Source organism: Sphaerodactylus townsendi, linkage group LG01 (genome assembly GCF_021028975.2).
Source record: "Sphaerodactylus townsendi isolate TG3544 linkage group LG01, MPM_Stown_v2.3, whole genome shotgun sequence".
Lineage (NCBI taxonomy): Eukaryota > Metazoa > Chordata > Lepidosauria > Squamata > Sphaerodactylidae > Sphaerodactylus > Sphaerodactylus townsendi.
This window is the reverse complement of record NC_059425.1, coordinates 94,569,524-94,594,677: the sequence shown is the minus strand read 5'-3', so window position 1 is coordinate 94,594,677 and position 25,154 is coordinate 94,569,524. Positions and strand designations below refer to the sequence as shown.

Below are 25,154 nucleotides of genomic sequence, written 5' to 3'. Positions count from 1 at the left end.
ACAAATTAGATTTGCACATACCTAAAACATGCCCAACAAGTGGTAGTTTTTAGACACAGCATGCCCCCCAGAACTTAAGAGTTGCATACTCAGAGGACTCTTGCATAGCTTCCATTTATTTTAGTGACATGACTCACGTTGAAGCATAATATCCATGAGAGTGAGGTTCCTGAGAATCCCAGGCTTGGCATTCAATTCCAGATTCAGTTTGGGAGATTTTGCCTTGATAGTTTCCCCCACTGCAGTGCATACACGTCTCTGTGAACACAAGCACCTCTGAGTCATTCAATTTCATCTTATGATTAGTCCTACAAGCTCTAAGTGTGACGAATCTTCAACCTTCTTGCTCTATACTAATGATACACTATACTAAGAATCAGTGACTGATGTTATATGGGTGCTACACTGCTGGAAAATTTATCATTCAGTTCATATCAGCACTCCATCATTGAATATCTTTCAGCTAAATCAGAGGAAATGTACACATTAATCTATTTCTATTTCCTCCTGAATGTTTAAGTAGAACAGAATTGTCTGCTCCAGATTGGGAAATACTTGGAGATTTTAAAGATGGAGCTTGAGGAAGGGGTGGGGGGTTGGGGTGGGTGGGACATCAATTGGGTATAATGTCATAGAGACCACTTTCCAAAGTGGTCATTTTCTCAGGGGAACTGATCTCTGGAGATTAGTTGTAACGGAGGGATATCTCCAGCCATTGCCTGGAAGTTGGCAACCCTAGTGTCAAATGGTATAGTACAGCCCAATTTTGTCTAATCTCAGAAGCTGAGATGGGTTGATGCTTGTAAAGCCAGTAAAAGATCAGTAAAAATATGCTGATACAAGCACATGCACAAAACACTTAGTATATGGAACTGTTTTACTTTCATACTGCATTTTTTAACAATGTAGTTTCTGTATTTGGTTGTATATATCTTATTATTGTAATTGTCTTTCAGTTTCTGATTCATGTCTCTGATTAGCCAGCCAAAACAAACCAACCAACTAATCAGCTCTTTCCACCCCCAGCATATGCTAGTGGAACAAGTAGAATTTCCAAGAAAATTCCAGGATGGAATTATGATTCAGTAATAGAAGCTAATGTTTTCTAGCAGTTTAGTATGCACACTCTAGAATTTTTGGGGTATTAGATTTAAAATCATTTATGCAGCACAGTTGGTGGCCAGAGTGAATATTTTGATTATTCACTTTGTTAGTGTTGTCTTCATTTCTAACTACACATCATTGTCAATATTCTGAAAAAATTCAAGCATTTAAAAAATCCCAACCCTCCCCATCAAGTCTGATCAGTGGTGTAGCTAGGAAAAATGGAGCCCGGGACAAAATCTGAGTTTTGCGCCCCCCCCCCCAATATGGGCAGCGTCCCTCCCCCACCACGACCAAACAACATTTTTTTGCACCAGGTCATCTCAAAGTCACCATCACATTATAGAACATGCCCCAACACACAAATCTGAACACCCCCAGGGCTCCCTAGTTTAAACAAGATGGAAAGTGATGCTATTTTTTGAAGGGGGGGAATCCACCCTGAAACAGCATCACTTAATGTTGTTTGAACTAGAGAGCCCAGATTCTCCTTTTAAATCCACCTTAAAGAGAGACTCTGGGCTCTCTAGTTTAAACAACATTGAAAGTGATGCTGTTTCAGGGTAGTTTTTCCACCCATCCACCCCAAACAGCATCATTGTCAATGTTGGTTGTTGTGGGTTTTCTGGGCTGCGTGGCTGTGGTCTGGTAGATCTTGTTCCTAATGTTTCACCTGCATCTGTGGCTGGTATCTTCAGAGGTGTATCACAGAGAGAAGTCTGTTATACACTGGGTCCAGACTTCTCTTATAACAGACTTCTCTCTGTGATGCACCTCTGAAGATGCCACACAGCCTGTAAAACCCACAACAACCAGTTGAATCTGGTTGTGAAAGCCTTCAACAATACTCTCAATGTTTTTTTTAATCTAGGAAGCCCAGATTCTCCCTTTAAATCCACTCCAAAGGGGGTGGATTTAAAGAGACAACCTGGGGAAAATTTGAGGGTGCCTGTCAGGAGAGCAATGTTTAAGCTAACATTACCAAAATTTTAGGCCATCTTTAGGAGACTATCCTGATTATACCACCCAGGTTTAGTGAAGTTTGGTTCAGGGGGTCCAAAGTTATGACCCTTCAAAAGGGTAGCCCCATCTACCATTAGCTCCCATTGGAAACAATGGGGGATGGAGCACCTCTTTTGGGGGTCCATAACCTTGGACCCCCTGAACCAACCTTCACCAAGCCTGGATGGTATCAGCAGGAGACTATCCTTATGATACCACCTAGGTTTAGTGAAGTTTGATTCAGAGGGTCCAAAGTTATGGACCCTCAAAATGATAGCCTCATCTACTATTAGCTCCCATTGGAAACAATGGAGGATGGGGTCACCCCCTTTGGGGGTCCATAACTTTGGACCCCCTGAACAAACTTCACCAAACTTGGCTGGTATCATCAGGAGAGTCACCTGACGATAGCCTGAAATTTTGGTGCCACTAGCCTGAACACTGCGCCCCCTGCAGGCCAAAATTGAAAATAATACAGTTAAAAATACAGAAAGCCACAAACGAACCTGCAATTTTTGCACCCACCACAAGGTGGCGCCCGGGGCACTTGTCCCCGGATGTCCCCATGGTAGCTACGCCTGTGAGTCTGATCTAAGATCACACTCAACAGATGTTATCAGTATATCCAATAAGAACATGTAGATTATGAAAGCAGCAAAACTTGGCCACCCACAGCTACAATAGCAGATTTTACACATTTAGGAGATATCTCAGGTATGTAGAAGGATGCAACATTGTAAATTAACAAAAGGAGAACTAGAAAGAAAGCCCTCCCCTAAATAGCTTGATGATGACTGAGCATGCTATGTAAGTGCTGAGAGCCAGTAAAAAATGGCAGGATGGGAGGGGAGCCTGCTGAAAATCTTGAGAACTTATACAATCCTGGAGGACACTGTAGCTAGAGAATAGAATTGGGAGACAAATCTGCGTAGCTGTTTACATAAAGCACATCCAATTTTTGGATCTACAACTCAGGATAATGTTGTCCCAAAGTCTTAAAGATTTAATATCTTTTTAAAAATAAAACTGGTTGGAAAAATATAATGCAAAGTTGATTAGAGCCTGGAAGTTACATGAGCCAAGTCATCCTTTGTTTGAATCCCAAGTCCTAGTCTGATTCTATAACTCACACAGACCTACTTCTGAAGTCAAGAATTTGCAATACTATTTAAAGACAGTTCTTTTTAAAATGTTGGCTATACTGAAGGACTGAAGATTAAGAAGAGGTCCCTGTGGAAATATTTAATTAAAAAAATGGTACTACAATGCATCTCCCAAGTCTTATGTGGAGAGCTGGACAAAAAAGGGCTAGTATATTATTTACTTATTTATTTTATTTAGAATATTTCTATGCCACTGCTTCAGCTTGAGGTGGCTTACAATAAAGAAGAGCTTAGGCTCATTCCGCACATGCAGAATAATGCACTTTCAAACTGCTTTCAGTGCTCTTTGAAGCTGTGCGGAATGGCAAAATCCACTTGCAAACAGTTGTGAAAATGGTTTGAAAACACATTATTTTGCGTGTGCAGAAGGGGCCTTAGATTTATGCCCCCCTTTCTCTCCTGTAGGGAGACTCAAAGGGACTTACAATCTCCTTTTCCCTTCTTCTCCCCACAACAGACACCTTGTGAAGTAGGCGGGACTTAGAGAATTCTGAAGAACCGTGACTAGCCCAAGGTCACCCAGCAGGAATGTGTAGGAGTGCAGAAACAAATCTGGTTCACCAGATAAGACTCTGGAGCACATGTGAAAGAGTGGGGAATCAAACCCAGTTCTCCAGATTAGAGTCTACCTGCTCTCAACCACTGCACCATAACGTTACAATGCTTAAATAAAACTATTAGAAACGAGCTACTGGAGATACACAGCATAAAATCACTATGAATAAAACAGAATTAGACAATTAAATGGCTGGATATAAACCCCCTAATTAAAAGTCTGGATAAAAATCTGTGATTTGGCCTGCCATCAAAAAGAATGTAAAGTAGGCATCAAGTGAATCTCAAAGGGAAGGGCATCTCAGAGGCAAGGTGCCACCTATCTCTACCTGCCCTTTACTTCACAGAGCAAGGCTTCAGAGACAAAACTCTGAACTCTGATAGTATAGGTGGAGGTGGCCTTCAGGTACCCTAGTCCTAACACACTTGTTTGTTTGTTTAATTCAATTATACTCCATCGTTCTGCCCACTGGGGACCCAAAATGACTTACATCATTCTCCTTTACTCCATTTTATCCTTACAACAGTGCTATGAGATAGTTTGGTCTGAGCAAGTGTCACTGACTCAAGACCACCCAGTAAACTTCCATGGCATGAGTGAGGATTCGTACCTAGGGGCTTACAGGAAGAAATCAGCACTTTAAATTATTCCCAGAAACAAATGGGAAACTAGTGTAGATCTTTCAGCACAAGGGTGATACCGTCAGTGGTGGGATTCAGCAGTTTCGCACCACTTTGGCAGAACTAGTTGTTAAAATGGTGTTTGTAAACAACCAGTTGTTAAATTATTTGAATCCCACCACTGGTACAGTCCCCGCAACCACAATTGCCTGACCATTGCAGTTTGGACCAACTGAAATTTCCAGATCATTTTCAAAGGCTGCTCCACATAGATTGCATTATAATAATCTAATGTGGCTGTCATCAGAGAGTGAATTTCCATGGGTAGAAAATACTTTTGGGGGAACAGATGTAGATGGTGAGCCAGCCAGAGTTAGAATACCAGTAGAATACCTGAGCCTCTAACTAAGGCCAAGACCCGGTAGCATCCCTAGCTACAAACATGCTCCTTCAGGAGAAGTGTTTACCCCTCCAGGAAAGGCTGATTCTGCAGTCCCTGACCAGCTTCTCCACTGGCCCACAGCACTTCAGTCTTGTCTGGACTCAGCTGGGATTAATATCATGTTATTATGAATCTTGCGGCATAACACATAAAGATGATTTATTTCTTATTAAAAATATTACTAGCTGGGTATTTAAATAGCCACACAAAACTAAAATTCTGGCAAGTACAACCACACCTTCACATTCTGGGATGTTACAATAATCAAATCTGGTTCTGTGGTCTGTTGTGTAGCACCAGGGACCTTTCTCATCATTATCAGGATTTCTGCAGTAGTTTTGCTCCAACCCAGCTCCAGGGTTAGCAGTCGGTGAATAACTGAAAGGGGAGGAGGAGGAGGCAAAGTCAGATTTTTTTGTAGGTCACACATTCCCCAGGGATTTCAATTATATTGTACTAAACATATCCATTGGATTATTTGGCCCATATCCAGCTAAATTTACATCTGATTAAATGCTGTTTCTCCTGAAAATAGTGGAAGAAGTTCTAGCTGTAATTAAATTAAGTGCCTTTACTTTCAATGGGACTTTAGTCACAACTAACTTTACCACTAAGCTATGGTACCTCCCAGTTCAGATTGAGTATACATTTAGCACACAGTTCAATCACCAGCAGTGACTGTTGCCATCTGAGCCTTCCTTTCATTTGTTTCTATCCGTTCTATAGCAGATTTAGTGAAGGCACAGCTACATAAGATATTTTCTTCAGCTTTGTCCTGAGTCTGCACAATCAAATCTGTATTGTGTATTCTCTGATAGGAACTTAATTCCTGGACATAAATTGGCCTGATTTGGATCAGAACCATGGCATGTGAGGTAAAATGCCCCTGGAAAGCACTATTTTCCTCACTGGGGAAATATATGTGTACCCCAACAGTACATGCAGTTCCTTCCCCCAAAACATTTTCATAGGGAATACAAACTGTGCTAACTAAACTGTGCTATCAGCCATTTCAATCAATGTGGCAGATGACGGATTCAACCTCTCTTCAATGTCTAATGCAACTATGACAAACTCAGCAATGAGAAAACTCAGCAATGAAGGAATAAGAGGGGAAGTCCTCCTATGGATTAAAAACTGGATTGAGAAACAGGAAGCAAAGGGTGGGTGTAAATGGGAAATTCTCGCAATGGAGAGATGTGGGGAGTGGTGTCCCCCAAGGATTCGTTTTGGGACCAGTGCTCTTTAACCTATTCATAAATGACCTGGAAGTAGGGGTGGGTAGCATGGTGGCCAAGTTTGCGGATGATACCAAATTATGTAGGGTGGTGAGAACCGCAAAGGATTGCGAAGAGCTCCAAGCGGACCTTGATAAATTAGGTGAGTGGGCTAAGAAATGGCAAATGCAGTTCATTGAAGCAAAATGTATAGTGATGCACATGGGGCGAAAAATCCAAACTTCACATACATGCTACAAGGGTCAGTGCTATCAGTCACAGACCAGGAAAGGGATTTGGGCGTCTTAGTTGATAGTTCCATGAGAATGTCAACTCAATACATGGCAGCTGTGAAAAAGGCTCTATGCTGGGGATCATTAGGAAAGGAATTGATAATAAAACGGCAAAGATTGTCATGCTCTCATATAAAGCAATGATGTGACTGCACTTGGAGTACTGTGTTCAGTTCTGGTCGCCACATCTCAAAAAGGATATCGAAGAGATAGAAAAAGTGCAGAGAAGGGCAACAAGGATGATTGAGGGATTGGAGCACCTTCCTTATGAGGAGAGGCTGCAGCGTTTGGGACTCTTTAGTTTGGAGAGGATACGTCTGAGGGGGGGATATGATTGAAGTCTATAAAATTAAGCATGGGATAGAAAATGTTGACAGAGAGACATTTTTCTCTCTTTCTCACAATACTAGAACCAGGGGGCATATATTGAAAATGCTGGGGGGAAAGAATAAGGATTAATAAAAGGAAACACTTCTTCACACAACGTGTGATTGGTGTTTGGAATATGCTGCCACAGGAGGTGGTGATGACCACTAACCTGGATAGCTTGAAAAGGGGCTTGGACAGATTTATGGAGGAGAAGTCGATCTATGGCTACCAATCTTGATCCTCTTTGATCTGAGATTGCAAATGCCTTAGCAGACCAGGTGCCTGGGAGCAGCAGCAGCAGCAGCAGGCCATTGCTTTCACATCCTGCATGTGAGCTCCCAAAGGCACCTGGTGGGTCACTGTGAGTAACAGGGTGCTGGACTAGATGGACTCTGGTCTGATCCAGCAGGCTCGTTCTTATGTTCTTATGACATTGCTCATCGGATGTCCCACTCCTGTTGATTTAATTGTCTTGCACTGTGTAAGTCTCAGAGAGAAAGGCAGACTATAAATAAATAAGCTGCTGCTCTGGGGGTGGAGATGAGGGAGCAGGAGTTAGGGTTATTTTAATGTGATTTTTATTGTTGTTTTAATTGTTATATTTTATTTATGATGTTTTCCTTGTGGTCTTTTTATTGTTCTTAACCACTGTAAGCTGCTGGCATGAGGTGAGCTATAAATATTATAACATAAATAAATAAATAAATAAATACAAATCTGTAATATTTAGTCACTGAGAGTTTTATCTTCAGGGCAGGTTCTGGTCAGTCTTTCTGTTGCTCATCCCTGCCATTGTCATTAGGGAGTACATCAATGCTAACTGGCATGAGTTCGGGTTTTTTCATCACTTGTACAGCTGTGAGACACATTTTTACTCTTAGAAAGAAGAGAAAATGAGTAAAAGGCAGTTGCCTATCCCCACCCACCCCCACCCCCTAGAGCTAACAGCAACTTAAGGGGGGCAATTTCAATAGAGATACTAAGCAGGAGTTAAAAGGAAAACTACCCTGTTTGCCTCCCCAGCCCACCCTGATTGGAACTGGGGCTGTATACACCAGAAATTTGCTTTTAAAAGAGGCCAGAGGACCTGTGATCATTGCCTAAAGCTGCAATCCTATGGGTCCTTTCCTAGAAAAAAATTCCACTGAATTTTTGGAATTTACTACCTATGGAATAAACCATTTACTCCTATACATGTTCATCCAGAAGTAGGTCCACAGACCTCCAACAGACTTATTGCCAAGTAAGCAAGTGTATAAGCATAGTCATGATGACTAGCTTTTGATGAATTGTGCCTTCTGTGTTTTACCACAACAAATTGTGGCAATACCACAGGAAGTGGGAAGTAGACATCATATAGATGGAAAAGGATCCTACTTGGGTATGTGAGGGCTCCTCTCTGCCCATTTTTGGCATGTTATATTGTTTCGAGTTTTGGATTCAGTTCCTCTGTAGTCTTGTCCACGTCCAGTCTGACATTCAAGAAGGTAAACTAAAAAGAAATTATGATTATTATTGCTGTTACATATCATGACTACCAAGATAAAATAACCAATGTATACATACACACAAAGCCTTGACTGCTTGAATGTTTGTTTATTAATTTGTTTGTTTGTTTGTTTGTTTGTTTACCGCCCTCCCCTTGAAGTTCTCAGGGAGGTGTCCAACAATCAAATACAGACATTTAAAATCCATTAAAAGCAATCAATCACCACTAAAATAAGGAACCATACATACATAATTTACATAATTTCAGACGGCATTTAAAAGTTCTCCACCCCTTCCTTGTGTTCACGGGAGGCCAGATGTTCATTATAGCAGATTTTCAATGTTATCCCGGCTGGCCAAATGCCTGGCGGAACAGGTCCATTTTACAGGCCCTGCGGAAACTCTGTATGTCCCGCAGGGCCCTGATCTCACCTGGAAGCCTGTTCCACCAGGTAGGGGCCAGGGCTGCAAAAGCCCTGGCCCTTGTAGAGGCCAATCGGATCGCTTTGGGGCCAGGGATCACCAGGAGGCCCACCTTTGAGGAGCGGAGGGGCCTAACGGGGTGATATAGGGAGAGATGGTCCCGTAGATATGCTGGTCCAAGGCCATGAATGGCTTTAAAGGTCAAAACCAAAACTTTAAGCATGACCCGGTACACAATCGGCAGCCAGTGTAGCTGATACAGGACCGGTGTGATCTGGTCCCTAACAGATGTTCCTGAAAGGAGCCTGGTTGCTGCATTTTGCAAGAGTTTTAATTTCCGGATCATGGCTAAAGGTAAGCGTGCGTATAGCGAGTTACAGTAGTCCAACCTGGAGGTGACCGTGGCATGGATCACAGTGGCATATGAATGCTTGAATACTCCCCAATTCACTTAACTGGAGGGGACAGCTCTGCATGTCCATAAATCTTTGACATGACTCTGCTTTCTCTTCATTGAAGTGAGAACAAAAGAAGTTTCATGTACATTAATCAGGGACTCCAAACCCACAGATCACTGTTAGCGCTGAGCAATAGTATTATTTTTCCTCCATGATTATTACTGCTCCAAAGATAGATGTATGTTTTAGGTAGGCAATATCATAATTTCTGAAGACACCTATGTACCTAGTTTTAAAATAACTGTGGTCAGACTGATTCATTAGGTTGAAGCCAAGCAGCTTTTCCACTTATGAAAAGGGGAGGGAGGGATCTACAGTGATCATGAAAAGGATTATGCTGGGGATAACAGAATCTGCATAAGCAAAAGTCATGTGAGATAGAGACTACAGTCAGAAAAGGAATCAAGTGAGAGTGAGTGAAAATTTGACTGGCTCCAATCCACAGTGTTGTGTCTGTGTAAACTGGACATTTTCTGCTTCCCGGAATGTAGTACCTTTTATCAAAAACACATGTGCTTGCTAAGGGCACATTCCTATGCTAGACAAAATGTATGACTGGTTCTGGTGGGTTTTCCTGGCTGTGTGGCCATGGTCTACTTATTTCTTTTTTCTTTGTTGGCCACACAGCCGGAAAACCCACCAGAACCAGTTGCATCTGACCGTGAAAGCCTTTGACAATAAAATGCATAACTTTTTCCCTAGCTGTGTTCATTTATTTATTTGTTTTCTAGACTATATCTAGAGCTATATCTAGACTACCTTTCCAGTGTACAAGACAATCAATAATGATGGCATAAACTACAGTGGTTCTAACTGGATGTCATAAATAAACCAAAATTTATGAAATGAACGAGCCTTGAATTGTTGGACTTGAACATTAACCGCATTACATTTAATACATACGTTTCTATCATGCCTTTCCTCTAAGAAGCCCCTTGGAGAAATATATCATTATTGCCGCCTCCATTTTATTCCTGCAAAAACTCTGTAAGGTAGGTTAGGCTAAGTGATTGGCCCAAATCTACCCAATGAGCTTCTTGGCAGAAGTAGCTATGAAAGATCAATCTGAGGCAATTTACTTACTTCTTTTTTCAAAGAGAACTACATCTGACCTTCTGAACATCACTGTTGTTTTGCTGTTGTCAGCTAATGTAATGCACTGTTTTTCTTTGTTGGCAAATAAAAAAGACCTGTTCAAATGGCAAGATGTAAAACAGGTATTAATTTTATCTTAATAATTGACATTTCGGCTATTATTTCATCTTCTTTTGAATAATACAACAGCAGGACATGGGAAAATTCATGGAGGAGAGGAAATCCCATTCTTTCTTGCTGGCTGCTATTTCCAGCTCTACTTTCCCCATTCTTTGATTCTCCTTACTAACAACTTTCTCACTCTTTCTTGCTCCCTAGTCTATTTGCCCCATCTCCCCCCTGCCACCCATTTGACTATTTGCACAGTCTTACCTTCCCTTCCTCCCTGTTAACTTTTCTCTCCAACTTAACAGTAGAGAGGGGGGGGGGAGGGTACAGCAGCGGGCATGTGAGGGAAGAAAACCAGAGCTAGCACTAGATTCTATTTATTGCCTGTTCTCAAGATATCCAACATTTCTGGTATAATTTGTGGGGCTGTGGTTCCCCCATAGTTTACAAAAATCAGATTTTTCTGCAAATCTGGGGGTTCCCCTGTGAATCTACCCCAGGGAGGGCTCACTGTGTAATGATCAGCATGGCATCCACTGTGGCTAAGGATTGAATACACACAACAAAACATATTTACAATGTATGTGAAGGCAGGATTTGCTGTTATTATGAAAGTGGGGAAATACCTAGGAAGCCATGCTGGCTGTCAGAGCTGTATTAAACTCATAGGCCCCTTCCGCACACGCAAAATAATGCATTTTCAAACCACTTTCACAACTGTTTGCAAGTGGATTTTGCTATTCCGCACAGCTTCAAAGAGCACTGAAAGCAGTTTGAAAGTGCATTATTCTGCATGTGCGGAATGAGCCATAGTGAATATGTGGCTGTATCAAACTTCCCTATTTATTTCTCTTGAAAACATGTAATCACACCTTAGCTGTACTTCTGAATGTAGCTCTTACTATAGGCAATTACACTTAGCACATTATATCAAGCGTATATACGAGCATTATACATAAGTATAGGCAGGATTCAGCAGGTTCAGCAGCAGGTTCTTTCTGTACTTATAGCCATGCTTGGCCATAGTTAAACTTCAGTAGATGTGTCAGCTAAGGAAGGACAAAAACAGTGCCAGTTTGAATAGGAATGGTTCCTGCATGTAAAACTGGTGCTGGTTTCACTCTGTGTCATCATCACACCCAGTCTTGTCTGAATGGTAGGTAGATGAGGGCAACAGGCAACATAATGCAATTCGCACAAGGACAACACACACTGAATCATTTGATTTTTGCTGGCTAAATGTGGAGACCTTATAACAAAGGGGTTGCTACACAAAACCCAGATTCCTTCTAGTCATCTCATGCTCCCCTGGAGTAGAGTTCTCACACAGTTTATTTTTCCTATTACAGCATTGTAGACACTTAGCACATAGAACCATGTGAGCGTCTCACCCAACATTAAACCCTGCAGGCATTCTTTGCAGAATATAACAAGGGACACTGACCTGCAGATGAATTTTTGTTCAGCTTCACATTTCTCAGCACATTCTTCTCTGTTGAGTGTTGGGTAGAACTGGTTTTTCTGACCCAATATCCAAGCACCATCAGTTCTCACATAGTTATCCAGTATATCTCCTTGAACTAAAAGCAAATTAGCAAACATGAGACATTTTAAAAAGTGATAATGCTGTCATTAATAGAACATCATCTCCTAAATCTCAAGTGACTACTCACCAGCAACAATGACTCACCCAGGGAAGATAGAGAGCCAGAGACTAGACTCTGCAACATACCTCAATTTGAGCTCTGTCCCACATCAACTCAAGTGACCCTCCTCGCAGGATCCAATATGATCAACAGCTCGTTCACCTACACATTCTTTAATCTGAACCCAGGTATTAAAAATGAAAATCTCCAAAAACCAGCAGGGCGGCATTTCAGCTTCCTTGGACATTAAGTAATTCACTTAAAGGGTGCAGGAAAAGTTTCAAGAGAATGCCAGTGAGAAGCTGTTGAGACGGAATTCCTACGTTGATTTGTTATTAAAGGGCTTTGACTCAACAGGGGAATTTGTTCACAGTAGAAAAAAATGTCCTTCCTTAGAGCTTTATGTAAACTATTCAGATTCATCGGCAGTTGGGAGTGGTGCACACACACTCAGAGTAGATAATTTATTCACGCTTGACTAGATCTTTATCTCTGCTTTGATATTCATCTGATGTAACTAACATACCTGTGTCCTGTGAAAGTGGACCTTCTGGTCTATGTAAACTGCTTTTCCTGTTTGTTTTGCTGTTCATAGCTTAGGGAAAACATATAGATGCTAAATGGATATAAAACGTACTGGCTTATGAATGTTATGCCACAAAAATATGTTAACTGTCTGTGTTCTTTTGGCTGAAGCAGACTAACACAGCTACCTTCTGGAATTTACCATTTGCTTTGTAGTAATGATTGAGAAATTTCTATTCCTCATGTTCTTAAGGGTGGGTGGGACTCACTACAAATTGAGTTTTCCGGATAATTTTCATATAGTAAGGCAGTTTTTTGAGATGCTCCTCCAATGTTTAACAGTTTGTAACAGTTTGACTGAAGGATGGGACGGGACCAAAATGCACCCCCCACGTTACCCAGATGAATGGCACCTGGGTTGTTTGCCGCCTCTGCAAATCCACCGATAAAGGAATCTGCTGTCTCCACAACTCCCCCCACCGACTGGGCTGTAAAACATTGTAGACTGCTTATTAAACACTGTGCAAAAGGGAAACATGAGGAGATATAGGACATCTGCTTCCATACTGGCTATACTGCATACTGGCCATAATACCAGTCTTAGCTAAAAGTGACAACTACATTTACTCAAGGATTTCAATCCAAAATGATTCATCTAATCCAATCTCCAGCAACAACCACTTGCTACTTCATTTTATTATCAATTTAATGTTTAGTGAGAAGCAGCAAAAGTCAGTGACCAATACACAAACTACACAAAAGAATGTCACAACAGGCATAATAATTGTCTAAGCAGGAAAAGTTAGTGATCAATACACAAACTACATTTAAGGATGTCACAACAGCCATAAAAATTGTTTTAATAGTCCCTCTCCCCAAATCTAATTTGATTGAGGTTGCTCATTAACAATTCAAACAGAACCATAAACATTTCAACAGATAAAATCTTGGGCCTGCAGAAAACTAGTCACAAAGGAAATTTTTTTCAACACTAGATAAATGCAGCACAAGCAGAAACCCAGACATACCGGTACTTATTGGGTGTGGGTGTGTGTGGAATCTATCCATGGCATGAAATGCATCATCTAGATGGATCTAGCATACAAGTAACAGATTTCTTTCAGTCTGATAGCAGTTAAACATGACTTGGCTGGCTCACTAAAACATATATTCCTAGTACCATGATGTGAAAGAGACTCACTCAGAAAAAGTAATTTGTATCAGATTGAATGGGACTTGCTTGAACATGGATTACAGCATATGTTCCCTATCTTTTTACTAAAATAGCAACATAGTGCTATGTATTATTTTGCAAATCATAATTCAGCCGTCAATATAGTCATTATCTTTTGAACAGTGCATATAAGCTATAATCTAAGAGCTGATTTGAGTTTTGTATTGGATGGTAGACATGCATTGTTCTCACACTATTAATTAAGTCTGGAATAGCAATACTTCATTCACTCAACTTTATGGGAAAACCAGATAATGTCAAAAACAACTGTTTACATCCTGATATTTTACCTATGACCTTCCCTTTTTTCCAGGCTTGCACTGCAAGAATTGTATGGAAATATAATATATTTTATGGAAATATAATATCCTATTTAAGTATTGCATAGAACGCCTGCTTCAGTTCTGGATGCTCATAACTGCATAAGAAGAAAGGCTAAGGAACACAAAGTATTGTAGAATGGAAGCGGCCATTATGAGTTCAGTTGCAAGCTTACTGCAGCCCTTTTCAGTCATGTTTTGCTAAGAAGACGGGGAGAATGTGCTACACGCAATCCTCCCAATATGCACAATTGCCATTTTCTCATAAAGAGACAACCTGCATGTTTTCATCTTCAGCACACATATACCCAGAACCATGGTAATCTAGGGTTCTGGTTCAAGTGAAAATATGTGGAATTCACTGACAATATATGCATTACACTTTTGACCACATGGTGATCATGCATGTGGCAAGGAATGCATGTAGTACATCCTCTTCATACACCTAAAAACATAATAACTGAAAAGGGCTATTAACAGATCCTTAGTTTGTATTTGTTTCAGTCAGTATCAGCTAATACCTGTCTGCATTACCCTATACCAGGGGTAGGGAACCTGCGGCTCTCCAGATGTTCAGGAACTACAATTCCCATCAGCCTCTATCAGCATGGCCAATTGGCCATGCTGGTAGGGGCTGATGGGAATTGTAGTTCCTGAACATCTGGAGAGCCGCAGGTTCCCTACCCCTGCCCTATACCCATATGCCCCTGACCATGATGCAAGCAACATTGTAATCTTACTACCAATATCACAGGCAACCCTATAACTCATATTGTCTTCAAAGCAACTTAAAATTATCATATCAAAAGATCTGAAATGTAAAAACTGTAAATTAAATGCTAAGCGGAAAAAGAGAAAGCAAGAACATCCGGAACATACCAAATGGTTTCAAAATTCCAACTTATCTCCATAGGGACAAATATACTCTGGAACATCATTATTCCTGTCATTTTGCGAAAGGCAAGGAGAGAGTTGACCTAACTATAGAAATATGTCTATTATTATTTTATATTTGTTGATGATCTTCGACGCTGAGATTTTACTCCTGAAACCCTCTATCGTTTGTTCCAGTTCTCTACAGAAACTGCAGACCTTAATGGAATAAATCTATTTTACAGAGATTTAGCATACAGTCAAGCATTTTTAAATAAATCTTCTTACGCATTTTTGGAAAAGTAATCTTCTAGTGTCTAGACAACTGCAGATTAAAATTTTAATCTGTTGGAAATGATGTTTTGCCCTGTGTCAACCAGTAGTGAGAAAGCTTTCAGAGGCAGCCAGCCACTGAAAGCAGAAACATTGTCTATATGACTGAATATTTTGAGTTTGAGCTTTGAAATGAAAGGCTGGGCAGGGAGCTGTGCAATAACTTAGTATACACTTTGTATGAGATCAGGTTTGATCAATATCACCTTTAAACTGAAAGATCTCAAAAACAAGAAAGATTTACTGGCCAGGATTAGACTGACCCTTGGCCAGTTCAGTATAGGAAAATTCAGTACAGATATACAATATCTGTCGAAACCAAATAGTTGCAAGATATTTGGCAGTGATTTTTCTGGATAATTTGTTGAACCAAACTCAAAGTGCAACAACACTTTTTTTTATGACTGTAAGAGCTTTTGAATCAAAGTAAACATTTTCAAAGTGATAAACAGCTGTAGCGGCCTATGGGTCTTAGAAGAAAATGTGCACACTCAGCTTGTTGTAAAGATCATGCCTCTTCTTCCATTTTTAAATGAACATACATAAATTGAGATATTAAGAAATTAAGATACATAAATAAACTCATATTCCAGTAAGGGTGAAAAAAACCTCTAAAATTAAGCACATAGTAAAATCTCTTGTTGCACATTATTTAACACAACAGGAGGACCTACAAGGACTAGTAGGTAGCATCTCATTTCCCCCTCCACCACTATGTCATTTTAGTTCACATAGCCTCTCCCCTTTTCTTGCCTCCTTCTATTCCCACTCACCAACAAACTTACCTTTATCTACTCTTCTGTCTTCAGTTGGCCCTCATTCCCTACCATCACCAGCTTCTTCCCAGGAAAACTCTATCCCAGTTGTGTGGTGCCAGCTGAGCTGGAACCATTTGCACTGGAGGAGGGGGGGGAACCTGCAAGGACTTGTGGGGCACATCACTTTCTCCTACATCTCCCTATACTATTTCCTCTTTCCCCCTTCCTAGCAACTCCCATATCCTCATCTTTCCCTACTTCCTTCTCTGTTTCACACCCACCCACCAATCCACATTTTATATGTTCCACATTTTATTTGCTTACTTCATTTATCCTTTCTCCTCAATGAGGACCAATGAAGCTTATATCATTTTTCTCTCCATTTTATCCTCCCAACAACTCTGTAAAGTAGATTAGGCTAAGAATGTGTAACTGGTCCAAGGTCACCCAATTAGTTTCCATGGCAGAATGGAGATTTCCAAGCCTGTAACTCTAACCACTACATTGAACTGCCCTTATTGGGGTGGATGTTGCTGAACAATAGCAACCAGCAAGGCATGGGTGAGTCAAGCAATTTGGGTTGAACTTGTAACAAGTTGTCTGGCGGTTGCTGCAGGGCCTGGCTGCAATGAGCTCTCCCTTGAAGCCCAAAACAATCCCCTCCCCTGCCTTTTACTGACAGAAACCAAGCACATACTAAGCCTGAAATGCTGACCAAGCTGTTATGCTGACCAAACAATAGCCCCTGAGGGCCACTGCGGGCCTCTGTTTATTAAAGTTACAGGTACTCCTTTTATAATTTGGGTTTTTTAAAAAGATTTTTCTCTAAACCTGAGGCATTGGGGGTGGGTGGGTTGTCACAACATCCATCTTATCCATTCACCATTCCATTCTCTGGATTTAAGTAACCTCCTCTAGATTTAACTATCCTCTTCTGGATTTAACTATCCTCAGATTTGGCCAGTTTCGCTATTGGAATGTACAAATGGGAACCCTCAAGGACTTGAGGGAGGCATCTCATTTCCCACTTCCTCGGTATTTCCTCTTTTCTTTTCCTGAAAGCCCTGACAGCCTGTCCCCTTTTCCTGCTCCCTTCCCTCCTTCCCACCCATCAGCCAACCTACATACATCTGCCCCTTAGACTTCCACTTTCCTTCCCCCACAGTAGACTCTACCTAAGAAAAGTATGGTCTAGTTGTATAGTGGTAGCCAGGTCCACTTGCATGATAGGGAATCCTCAAGGTCTTGACGTAGGGGGGAGATGACTTCACTTTCCCCTGTATACCCTCCCCACACTATTTCTTCATTTCCTCCTCCTGGCAATCCCCATATCCTCTTCCCCTTCCCTGCTTCATTCTCTCCTCTCAGCCATTCACCAACCAATCTTAAGAAGAGGAAGAGGAGGAGGAGTTTGGATTTGTATCCTGCCTTTCTTTCCTATCAGGACTGTAAAAATGACTTACAAGCTCTTTCCCTTCCTTTCCTTACAACAGACACCTTGTAAAGTAGCTGGGACTGAGAGTTTGACTAGGCCAAGGTCACCCAGCAGACTTCATGTGTAGCAGCAGGGAAACAAATCTAGCTCACCAGATAAGAGCTCACTGTTCATGTACAAGAGTGGGGAACCTAACTCGGTTCTCCAAATTCACCAGCTCTTAGCCTCTACACTCTGTTGGCTCTCGATCTGCATCCATCTTCAGTAATATTTATTTATTTCATTTCTACCTCATCTTTCGCCACAAAGAGGAACCATAGCAGCTTACATCATTCTCTTCTCTTTTTTATCCTCACAACATTCCTATGAAATAGGTTAGGCTGAGAGTATGTGACTGGTCCAAAATCAACCACTGAGTTGCCACAGCAAGATCAGGATTTGAACTTGGTTGTCCCAGAGCTACTCTGAAGCTCTAACTCAGTGATGGCGAACCTTTTTGAGACCGAGTGCCTAAACTGCAACTCAAAACCCACTTATGTATCGCAAAGTGCCAACACGACAATTTAACCTGAATACTGAGGTTTTCGGTTAGAAAAAATGGTTGGCTTACTCGGGAGTAAGCTTGGTGGTAGAAGGTGGCTCTGCTTTGAAGCAACCATGCAACTCTTCGAACGGGTGAATCACAACCCTAGGAGGGTTTACTGAGAAGCAAGCCACATTGCCAGCAACCGAGCTTACTCTCAGGTCTTTGTATTTAGTTCACGCTTTAGTTCTTCGCATGAAAATCATTGGGGTTTAACAACACTTAACAGGGTTACTTACACTGCTTCTCCAAAACTAGGTCTTAGGTTTAATGCTAATAATCGAGCCCAGTGGCCTAGGCCAGCCTAGATGTGGGGGGCGGCAATTTTCCCCCCACATGATGAACTCTGTTTGTGCTTGCCCACAGAGAGGGCTCTGAGTGCCACCTATGGCACCCCTGCCATAGGTTCGCCATCACTGCTCTAACTGCTGCACCACACTGACTTTCATAGGAACAGCAGCAAGCAGCAAGCAGCAAGGCCTAGTGAAGCTGTACAAATCAAGTGGTATCAAGTCACTCAGTGGCTGCTTCCATGGCTAGGGTTGTCAACCTCTAGGTGGGACATGGAATTCTCCAGGAATTACAACTGAATTCCAGACAACAGAGAACTGTCCCCTTGGAGAAAATGGCTGCTTTAGAGGGTGGACTCTATGGCAATATATTTGGCTGAGGCCTCTACCTCCCCCAAAACCATGCCCTCCTCAGACCACCAGAAAATTTCCAGGAACTTTCTTCAGCAACAAGCCTCTCTTCCTTTATATTTAATCCCACTAAGTAATATCAAATTATTCACTGAAACTGGTACAACCAAGTTTCCAGCAACAAAATATTAGTGCTTTTATTTGTCATAGCCATAAATGTGACAACAACTTACACAAGAGGGCATACACACATAGACAAATTACATTTTGCAAAATAAATGGTCTCCAGCATTCATACAGCAATGGCTGTACAAAACATGTTATGGATTAAATGAACTCATACTGTGTATCTGGATACTTCTTAGTGATTCTGAACTTTACAATTTATGCTTGATTCTGCATACCATGTTGGCGCCTCACATAATGAGGGAAGCCACAACACTGAAACCTTTGCATATCAGATATCTCAGCTAATATGAAAGATTTATCACCTGTTCCGACTATAATATATATAATATTGAACAGAGGGTGGTCTGAAGGCGCTTGGATTTAGGGCTACTACTGAAGTTAAGCAAGTCTGACAATGTACACTATATGAATAGGTAACCCGAGCTCTTTGGAGGTTGGAGGTTTTACAGATAAGTATAAAGATTACAAAAAATTATGGAAATGATACAATGAGTTAATCATGAATGCCGAGTAAAACAGGGTGACCTGATTAAAAATTAGCTCATGTGCCTTGGACATTATTATACATCACAGTTTGCGAACCTGAGTCTCAGTAAAAATGGCCTAATGTACATTAAATGTGGCTACAGAACTACTAAGTCACCCCTTTAGTACCATAGTTCTAGGGGGTTGCACAACCATTTGGAAAATCCAATGTGATTACAGTACAACCTTTTCTAAAATAAGAGATTTTGGTCTCCAGCATTTAACAGATAGCATCTGTATAACAACACAAGCTATTCCTGTGGTTCAGCCTATTTCAGGTCATGTCAGTATAAATTGGTTTGAGGATTAGTTATACAAAGTTCTTCCATAAGTTCAGTTTCCTTTTTAAAAGTAATGTAAAAGAAGCCTTACCTGAATGGATAAATAAAAGTAACACAAATATATCTTTGCTAGCCCCCATTTTGGACTGGCAGGCTGTGTGCTGAAAGCTCAGTGTCTCTTTGGACAGTTGTATTGACAGAGTTAGACAACATCAAGCAAACAAGATATCCCCTATCAAGTAAATCATTCTCTCAGTACCCTGGCCCCTCCACTCTAAATGTTCAAACAGTACCTTGAGTTCAAAATCTTGCAAAATAACCTTTAAATGTTTGACTTAGATGGTAGGAAAAGGTGAGAGACCTTTCCCGGCATGTGTAAGGAGTATAATTCTTAGCTTTCTTTGATAAAACACTTTTATGAAACACAAAAGTGGGAATCTTGAGGATTCGGGGGGGCATGTCATTCCCCCTCCCTGGATTCCCTCTCCATGCTATTTTCTCTTTCCACCCCCCTAGAAGCCCCCAGGGGAGGGAAGGCAACATGGTATAGCCTGATCTGGTCAGAACTTGGAAGCTAAACAGGGTTAGTACTTGGATGGGAGACCAGGAGGCTCTGCACAGGAAGGCAATGGCAAACCACCTCTGCTTCTCACTTGTCTTGAAAGCCCCTTGTTGGAGCTTTTAGAAGTTGGGTGTGACTTAGCACATAATACATAGAAGCTCCCATAACCTCTCTACTTCACTGCATCTTTCTCCCTCTCTCACTCACTAACCTTTATCTGACCACCAAGTCTTCTGATTTCCCTCTTACCCTTCCCCAGTCAGACTCTCCATTTTTCTTGTCTTCTATGCATTTAAGGTTGCCATTTAAGGTTGCCATCTCTAGAGAGGGCAGGGTTCGGACTAGGGGGAGACTTCAGTAGTATAAGGCTGAACACCACTCAAAGTCAACTTAAACAGAAGAACTTTATTGATTTGGGTCACCCTAGCTACAGGGTGCTGGAACTGAGGATTCTTGTCCTCAGTTCCAGTATTTATTCTATTTACAAAAACAGACAGCAACCAATCAGCTTTCCTCCTCCCCCCAGTTCCTGGTCTCTCATTGGTGCTGACGGAGCTACATAGTTTCGCTTTGCTGTAGCTCCCCAGCCCTGTTTCCCGCTCCAACGCAAAAAGGCGGGAACTGGTGATTGCTGGGAATTGCAGTCCTGACAAGTAGGGTATAATGCTACAGAACCCACCTTCCAAAGCATCTATTTTCTTCAGGTGAACTGATATCTGTTGCCTGGAGATTGTAGTAGCATGCGATCTCCAGCCATCACCTGGGCATTAGCAACCCTACTCGCACCAGTCATTTTCTGCTCTCTCCACTTTTGCTTCTTCTCATTCTCTCCCTCTTTCTGCCCTTTACCTTTCTTAGACTCCCTGCCTGGCTCATCTCCGACTGAAACAAACCAAGGCTTTGAAGGCTCAGCAATATTATTGTGTTTGTTTAGTAACCCCCTAATGGCCACTGAAATCTCATGAGATATCAGTGTGTACTCATCTCTTAAAGCAACAGATGTTTTTTCCTATTATTTTAGGATTTTTAAAAAAAAAAACACACCACAATGTGTGATTTTTTTTAGGTTTTTGTTTTTTCTGCAAAAATATCTAGGGCTACCTCAGGTCCCACCCCACCCTCACCCCAACGGGCATCCCTGGTTCCACATTCTAGAGCCCAGTTCAGAATCTGAAATAATGATGTCTCCGGCTAAAAAAGAAACTAGTCTAACAACCGATTCAAAATGTGACTGCCACAGAAAAAAACGTAGTTCACATTGACCTGTAGTGGCTTCAGACACTGATAAAGTAACTACATGCAGCTATGTGCTGTATTTGGCATTTGGCACAGTACCAGTCACCACTCTGAATGTCAGTGAGCAGTGCTGCACCAAAGGCCACATCCAGCATGTGGCAGTAGATATGCATAACCAATTTGTTATTATTACTATTATTTAATTTTGTTTAATAACACAGCTGTCAGTTCTTTGGTTGTTGGCCTTTCATTACAATTCAAACCTCACCCAGAGGCCTAAGATGTCGTAACGTATTGGCATGGTATTTGTGTGGATCCTAGCAGGGCTGCCTTCCGACAGAAGTTGATTTTGTCGATTTGAAGATGTTTTAAGTGCTGCCGTAGTGTTTTTGGAATTACTCCCAGTGTGCTGATTACCACTGGGATGACCTCAGCTGATTTGTATCGTAGTCACTGAATCTTGATTTTCAAATCATGATCTTTAGTGGCCTTCTCATGTTCTTTTTCAATGACCCTGCTGAGATCAGGTACCTCTATGTTGACAATGGTCACTTTCTTGTCCTCGATCACTGTGATATCTGGTGTATTATGTGCCAATACTTTGTCCATTTGAATTAAAAAATCCCACAAGATCTTGACCTCATTTTCTATGCCTTTCACTGGGCAATGTTCCCACCTGTTTTTAGCTGTCCTAATGTTGTAATTCTTGCATAAATTCCAGTGGATCATCTTGGCCACTGAGTTGTGCCTCTGTACTCAGTCTGGGCGATCTTTATGTAGCTGCTGAGTATATGATCTACAATTAAAAGATCACCAGACTGAGTACAAACAGAGGCAAAACTCAATGGCCAAGATGATCCACTGGAATTTATGCAAGAATTACATTAGCACAGTTCTGTTATTAATCTGTTATTATTATTGTTTTTGTTAATTTTATATTATTTTTGAACTGGTCTTCTCTTGTCAGCAGTGGCCAAGTCTGTTGCTAAAACCATTGACTTTAGCTTTCACTTACATGAGCAATCCTAAACTTGCCTAAACATAAGCTGCTTTCACATGGAGATGATTCTAATATGTAACTCACACCACTGCTGCCACAGCTGAAGTATGGCAAAAGTGCATTCACAAGACAGTTTTCCTCAGCCCCCTGTGGCTACCATCACTCCCTCCCTCCACAACATCACCAGATGGCTTTTCTAGGCATTTTTTAAAAAGTGACAATTGACTTATTGCCATGAAGTATGCCCACAATGAAAAGGGCTAGACTACAGGCGTGGCTCAACCTATGAGCCATACAGAATAAACATCAGATCTTTGGGAACCACAAGACTTGAACAAATATTACACATGTCTTTATCATTATGCACATGCACACTTTGTTACAAACCTTTATATAAATATTAAGAAATACACCTATGTCATAATAATAATTCATGTGTGTAATTTTTATTAACATTAAATAAGACAGCCAAAAATAAAAACAGAAAGGTAAAAACAGATATTGCTAATGCTCATTATTTGTTTATCTAAAGTGTTCTTAACCTTCCTAATGCCGCAACCCTTTAATACAGTTCCTCATGTTGTGATGACCCCCAACCCTAACATTTATCCATTTTACAGATGGAGAGCACTGATGCAGAAAGTCTTAGGCGACCCCTGTGAAAGGGTTGTTCGACCCCCAAAGGGGTTGCGACCCACAGGTTGAGAAACAAATAATAATCTGGTTTATGGAGAAAAATATGTAAATTAGAGATAGTTACTAGCTATTACTGCTAGTAGAAATATTGTGAGTCTCCATCTTTGTTGAGTTGTTTACAATCTGGCTGATATGTTGTCAAGATTGTATAAATTAACTCCATCAGTTTTCAATTTGTAAGGATTGTATGATGCTTCGACTTCCACTTAATAAACTTCATTACAGAATACAACGGTCTTTTAATAAGAAAAGAAAGGAGGAAAAGAAAAACCTGTGAGTAAGCTGAGAGTGGGGGAGAACCAAGAGTTGCATACTCTGTGGCAAAAAGCCGGATGCAGCTCCTGAATTGCCATTTGGCCACCCCAGCCTACTTAGACATAGTTCCACCTGTGCAACTGGGCACATTGGGCAAGAAGCGATCTCCAACAATTTTGTTGGCTGTGACGAGTTCAACTTCGTCACATGAGATGTGGACCTCATTAAGGTCTTATTTGAAGGTCTGGCACCATGTCTTCCATGGTCTACCTTGCTTTTGCTTTCCTCCAGATGGTACCCATCACATCATGGTTTTCGGGTGATGGTAACCTGGTAGGTGTAGGATGTGCCCAGCAAGATGCAATTGTCGCTCTGTCCCAATGTCTTCAGCCTCCATATACCATTTCTGCTGAGAATTTCCTTGTTTGTAATGCGGTCACGGTAAGTGACTCCAAGAATCTTGCAAAGGCACCGCTGCTGGAACAAATTCAGCTTTTGGGCTATTCTTGTGGTGATCTTCCAAGTTTCACTGGTGTAAATTGCAGTTGGCATGGTAATGATGCTGAAGGGTCCTATTTTCAACCTAGTACTGATAGTAGATATTGACCAGATTTGGCACAGACTACAGAGTAACCAACACAACACAACACACTTGATCATGAAACAAATTACACATCAGCATAACAATTATTTCACTGTTCTCAGTAACAAAATACTGGATCTCCAGTTTGCTTCCACCATAACTTTGTACCCATGCTGCCTGTTGGAAGACCAACTCTGAATGTATACACTCTACTGGGTGGCATTTGTTGCACTGTCAGATAATAATAGATAACTTTTTCAGTTTGTTTCTTCTTTCAAGGCTTGTGTGTCATTTTCACCTTGAGCGGACAGTTTTCAGCACTTGAAGGATGCTTTCCTTTTATGAGCATGTCATGTATCTCGTTTAAATCCCATCCCTCTTTCTGCAGCAATGTTGATCTGTTCATGTTTGCCCTCTTGTTTGACATTCTCAGGCTTACCTAAATAAGAATTTTTATCTAAGGTGAATGAGAATTGGGGTACTTTAGTTAGTACAGTGGTTAAACAATAATCAGCTCCAAGGCACCTATGAAATAGCAGTTAATCATTCAAGTTAATTTACTTTAAGGTAAGAATCTCACATTACAGTGAAATACTAAAACAATCACCCTAATTTGGTCATTTGTGTGTATTGATTTAGTTTTATTTAAAAATGGCAGGAATCCCTAAAAACTGGGGAAAATCACAAAATTGCAGCCTTAAGGTCATGTACTAAGCATAGCTGTAGAGGCTAAAGTTCATGTGTTTCAAGGTTAATCCTCAGATATGGAGGTGGCTGGGCGAGAACTGATATGCAGCAAATGGGAACAACGCCAAACTTGGGAAAGTCCATAGAGTAAAGGTGAATTTATGGTAACTGTACTGGGAAAGTATTGAATAAGACCAGGGATAGTTTGAGAAGTCAAAGTTTGGTTTATTAATTCCATCACAATTAGGAAAGGAAAGCAAATGAGCAAGTTTTTGGAGAGGGAAAGAGAAAATGCACAAAATTAAAAATTACTGAAAGCAGGATAAAGGAAATTTTACAAAATAGGTATACTTTATGTGCATGGAAGATATTATGACTTGCAGAATAGCCAGAGAATGATTTTCAGTGTCACAAAACACACTTGTAAGTATGATATAATCTTTTCATGGTAAGC

General features: G+C 41.0%; 1 protein-coding gene across 3 annotated transcripts in view; it reads right to left on the bottom strand.

Moving 5' to 3' along the window:
* PLG (plasminogen) overlaps positions 1 to 19,884 on the bottom strand; it is a 41,536-nt gene extending 21,652 nt beyond the window's left edge. For 2 of the 3 annotated variants that reach the window (XM_048507205.1, XM_048507214.1), the window contains exons 1-6: positions 19,773 to 19,884; positions 11,783 to 11,918; positions 10,219 to 10,325; positions 8,144 to 8,258; positions 5,126 to 5,265; positions 138 to 258 (exon numbers count right to left, since the gene is read on the bottom strand). In XM_048507205.1, coding sequence (XP_048363162.1) covers positions 138 to 258; positions 5,126 to 5,265; positions 8,144 to 8,258; positions 10,219 to 10,325; positions 11,783 to 11,918; positions 19,773 to 19,821 — 668 coding nt within the window. In that variant the 5' untranslated portion in view covers positions 19,822 to 19,884. The remainder of the gene's footprint in view (positions 1 to 137; positions 259 to 5,125; positions 5,266 to 8,143; positions 8,259 to 10,218; positions 10,326 to 11,782; positions 11,919 to 19,772) is intronic. The other variant, XM_048507223.1, reaches the window with a different exon arrangement.
* Positions 19,885 to 25,154: the final 5,270 nt, after the last annotated feature.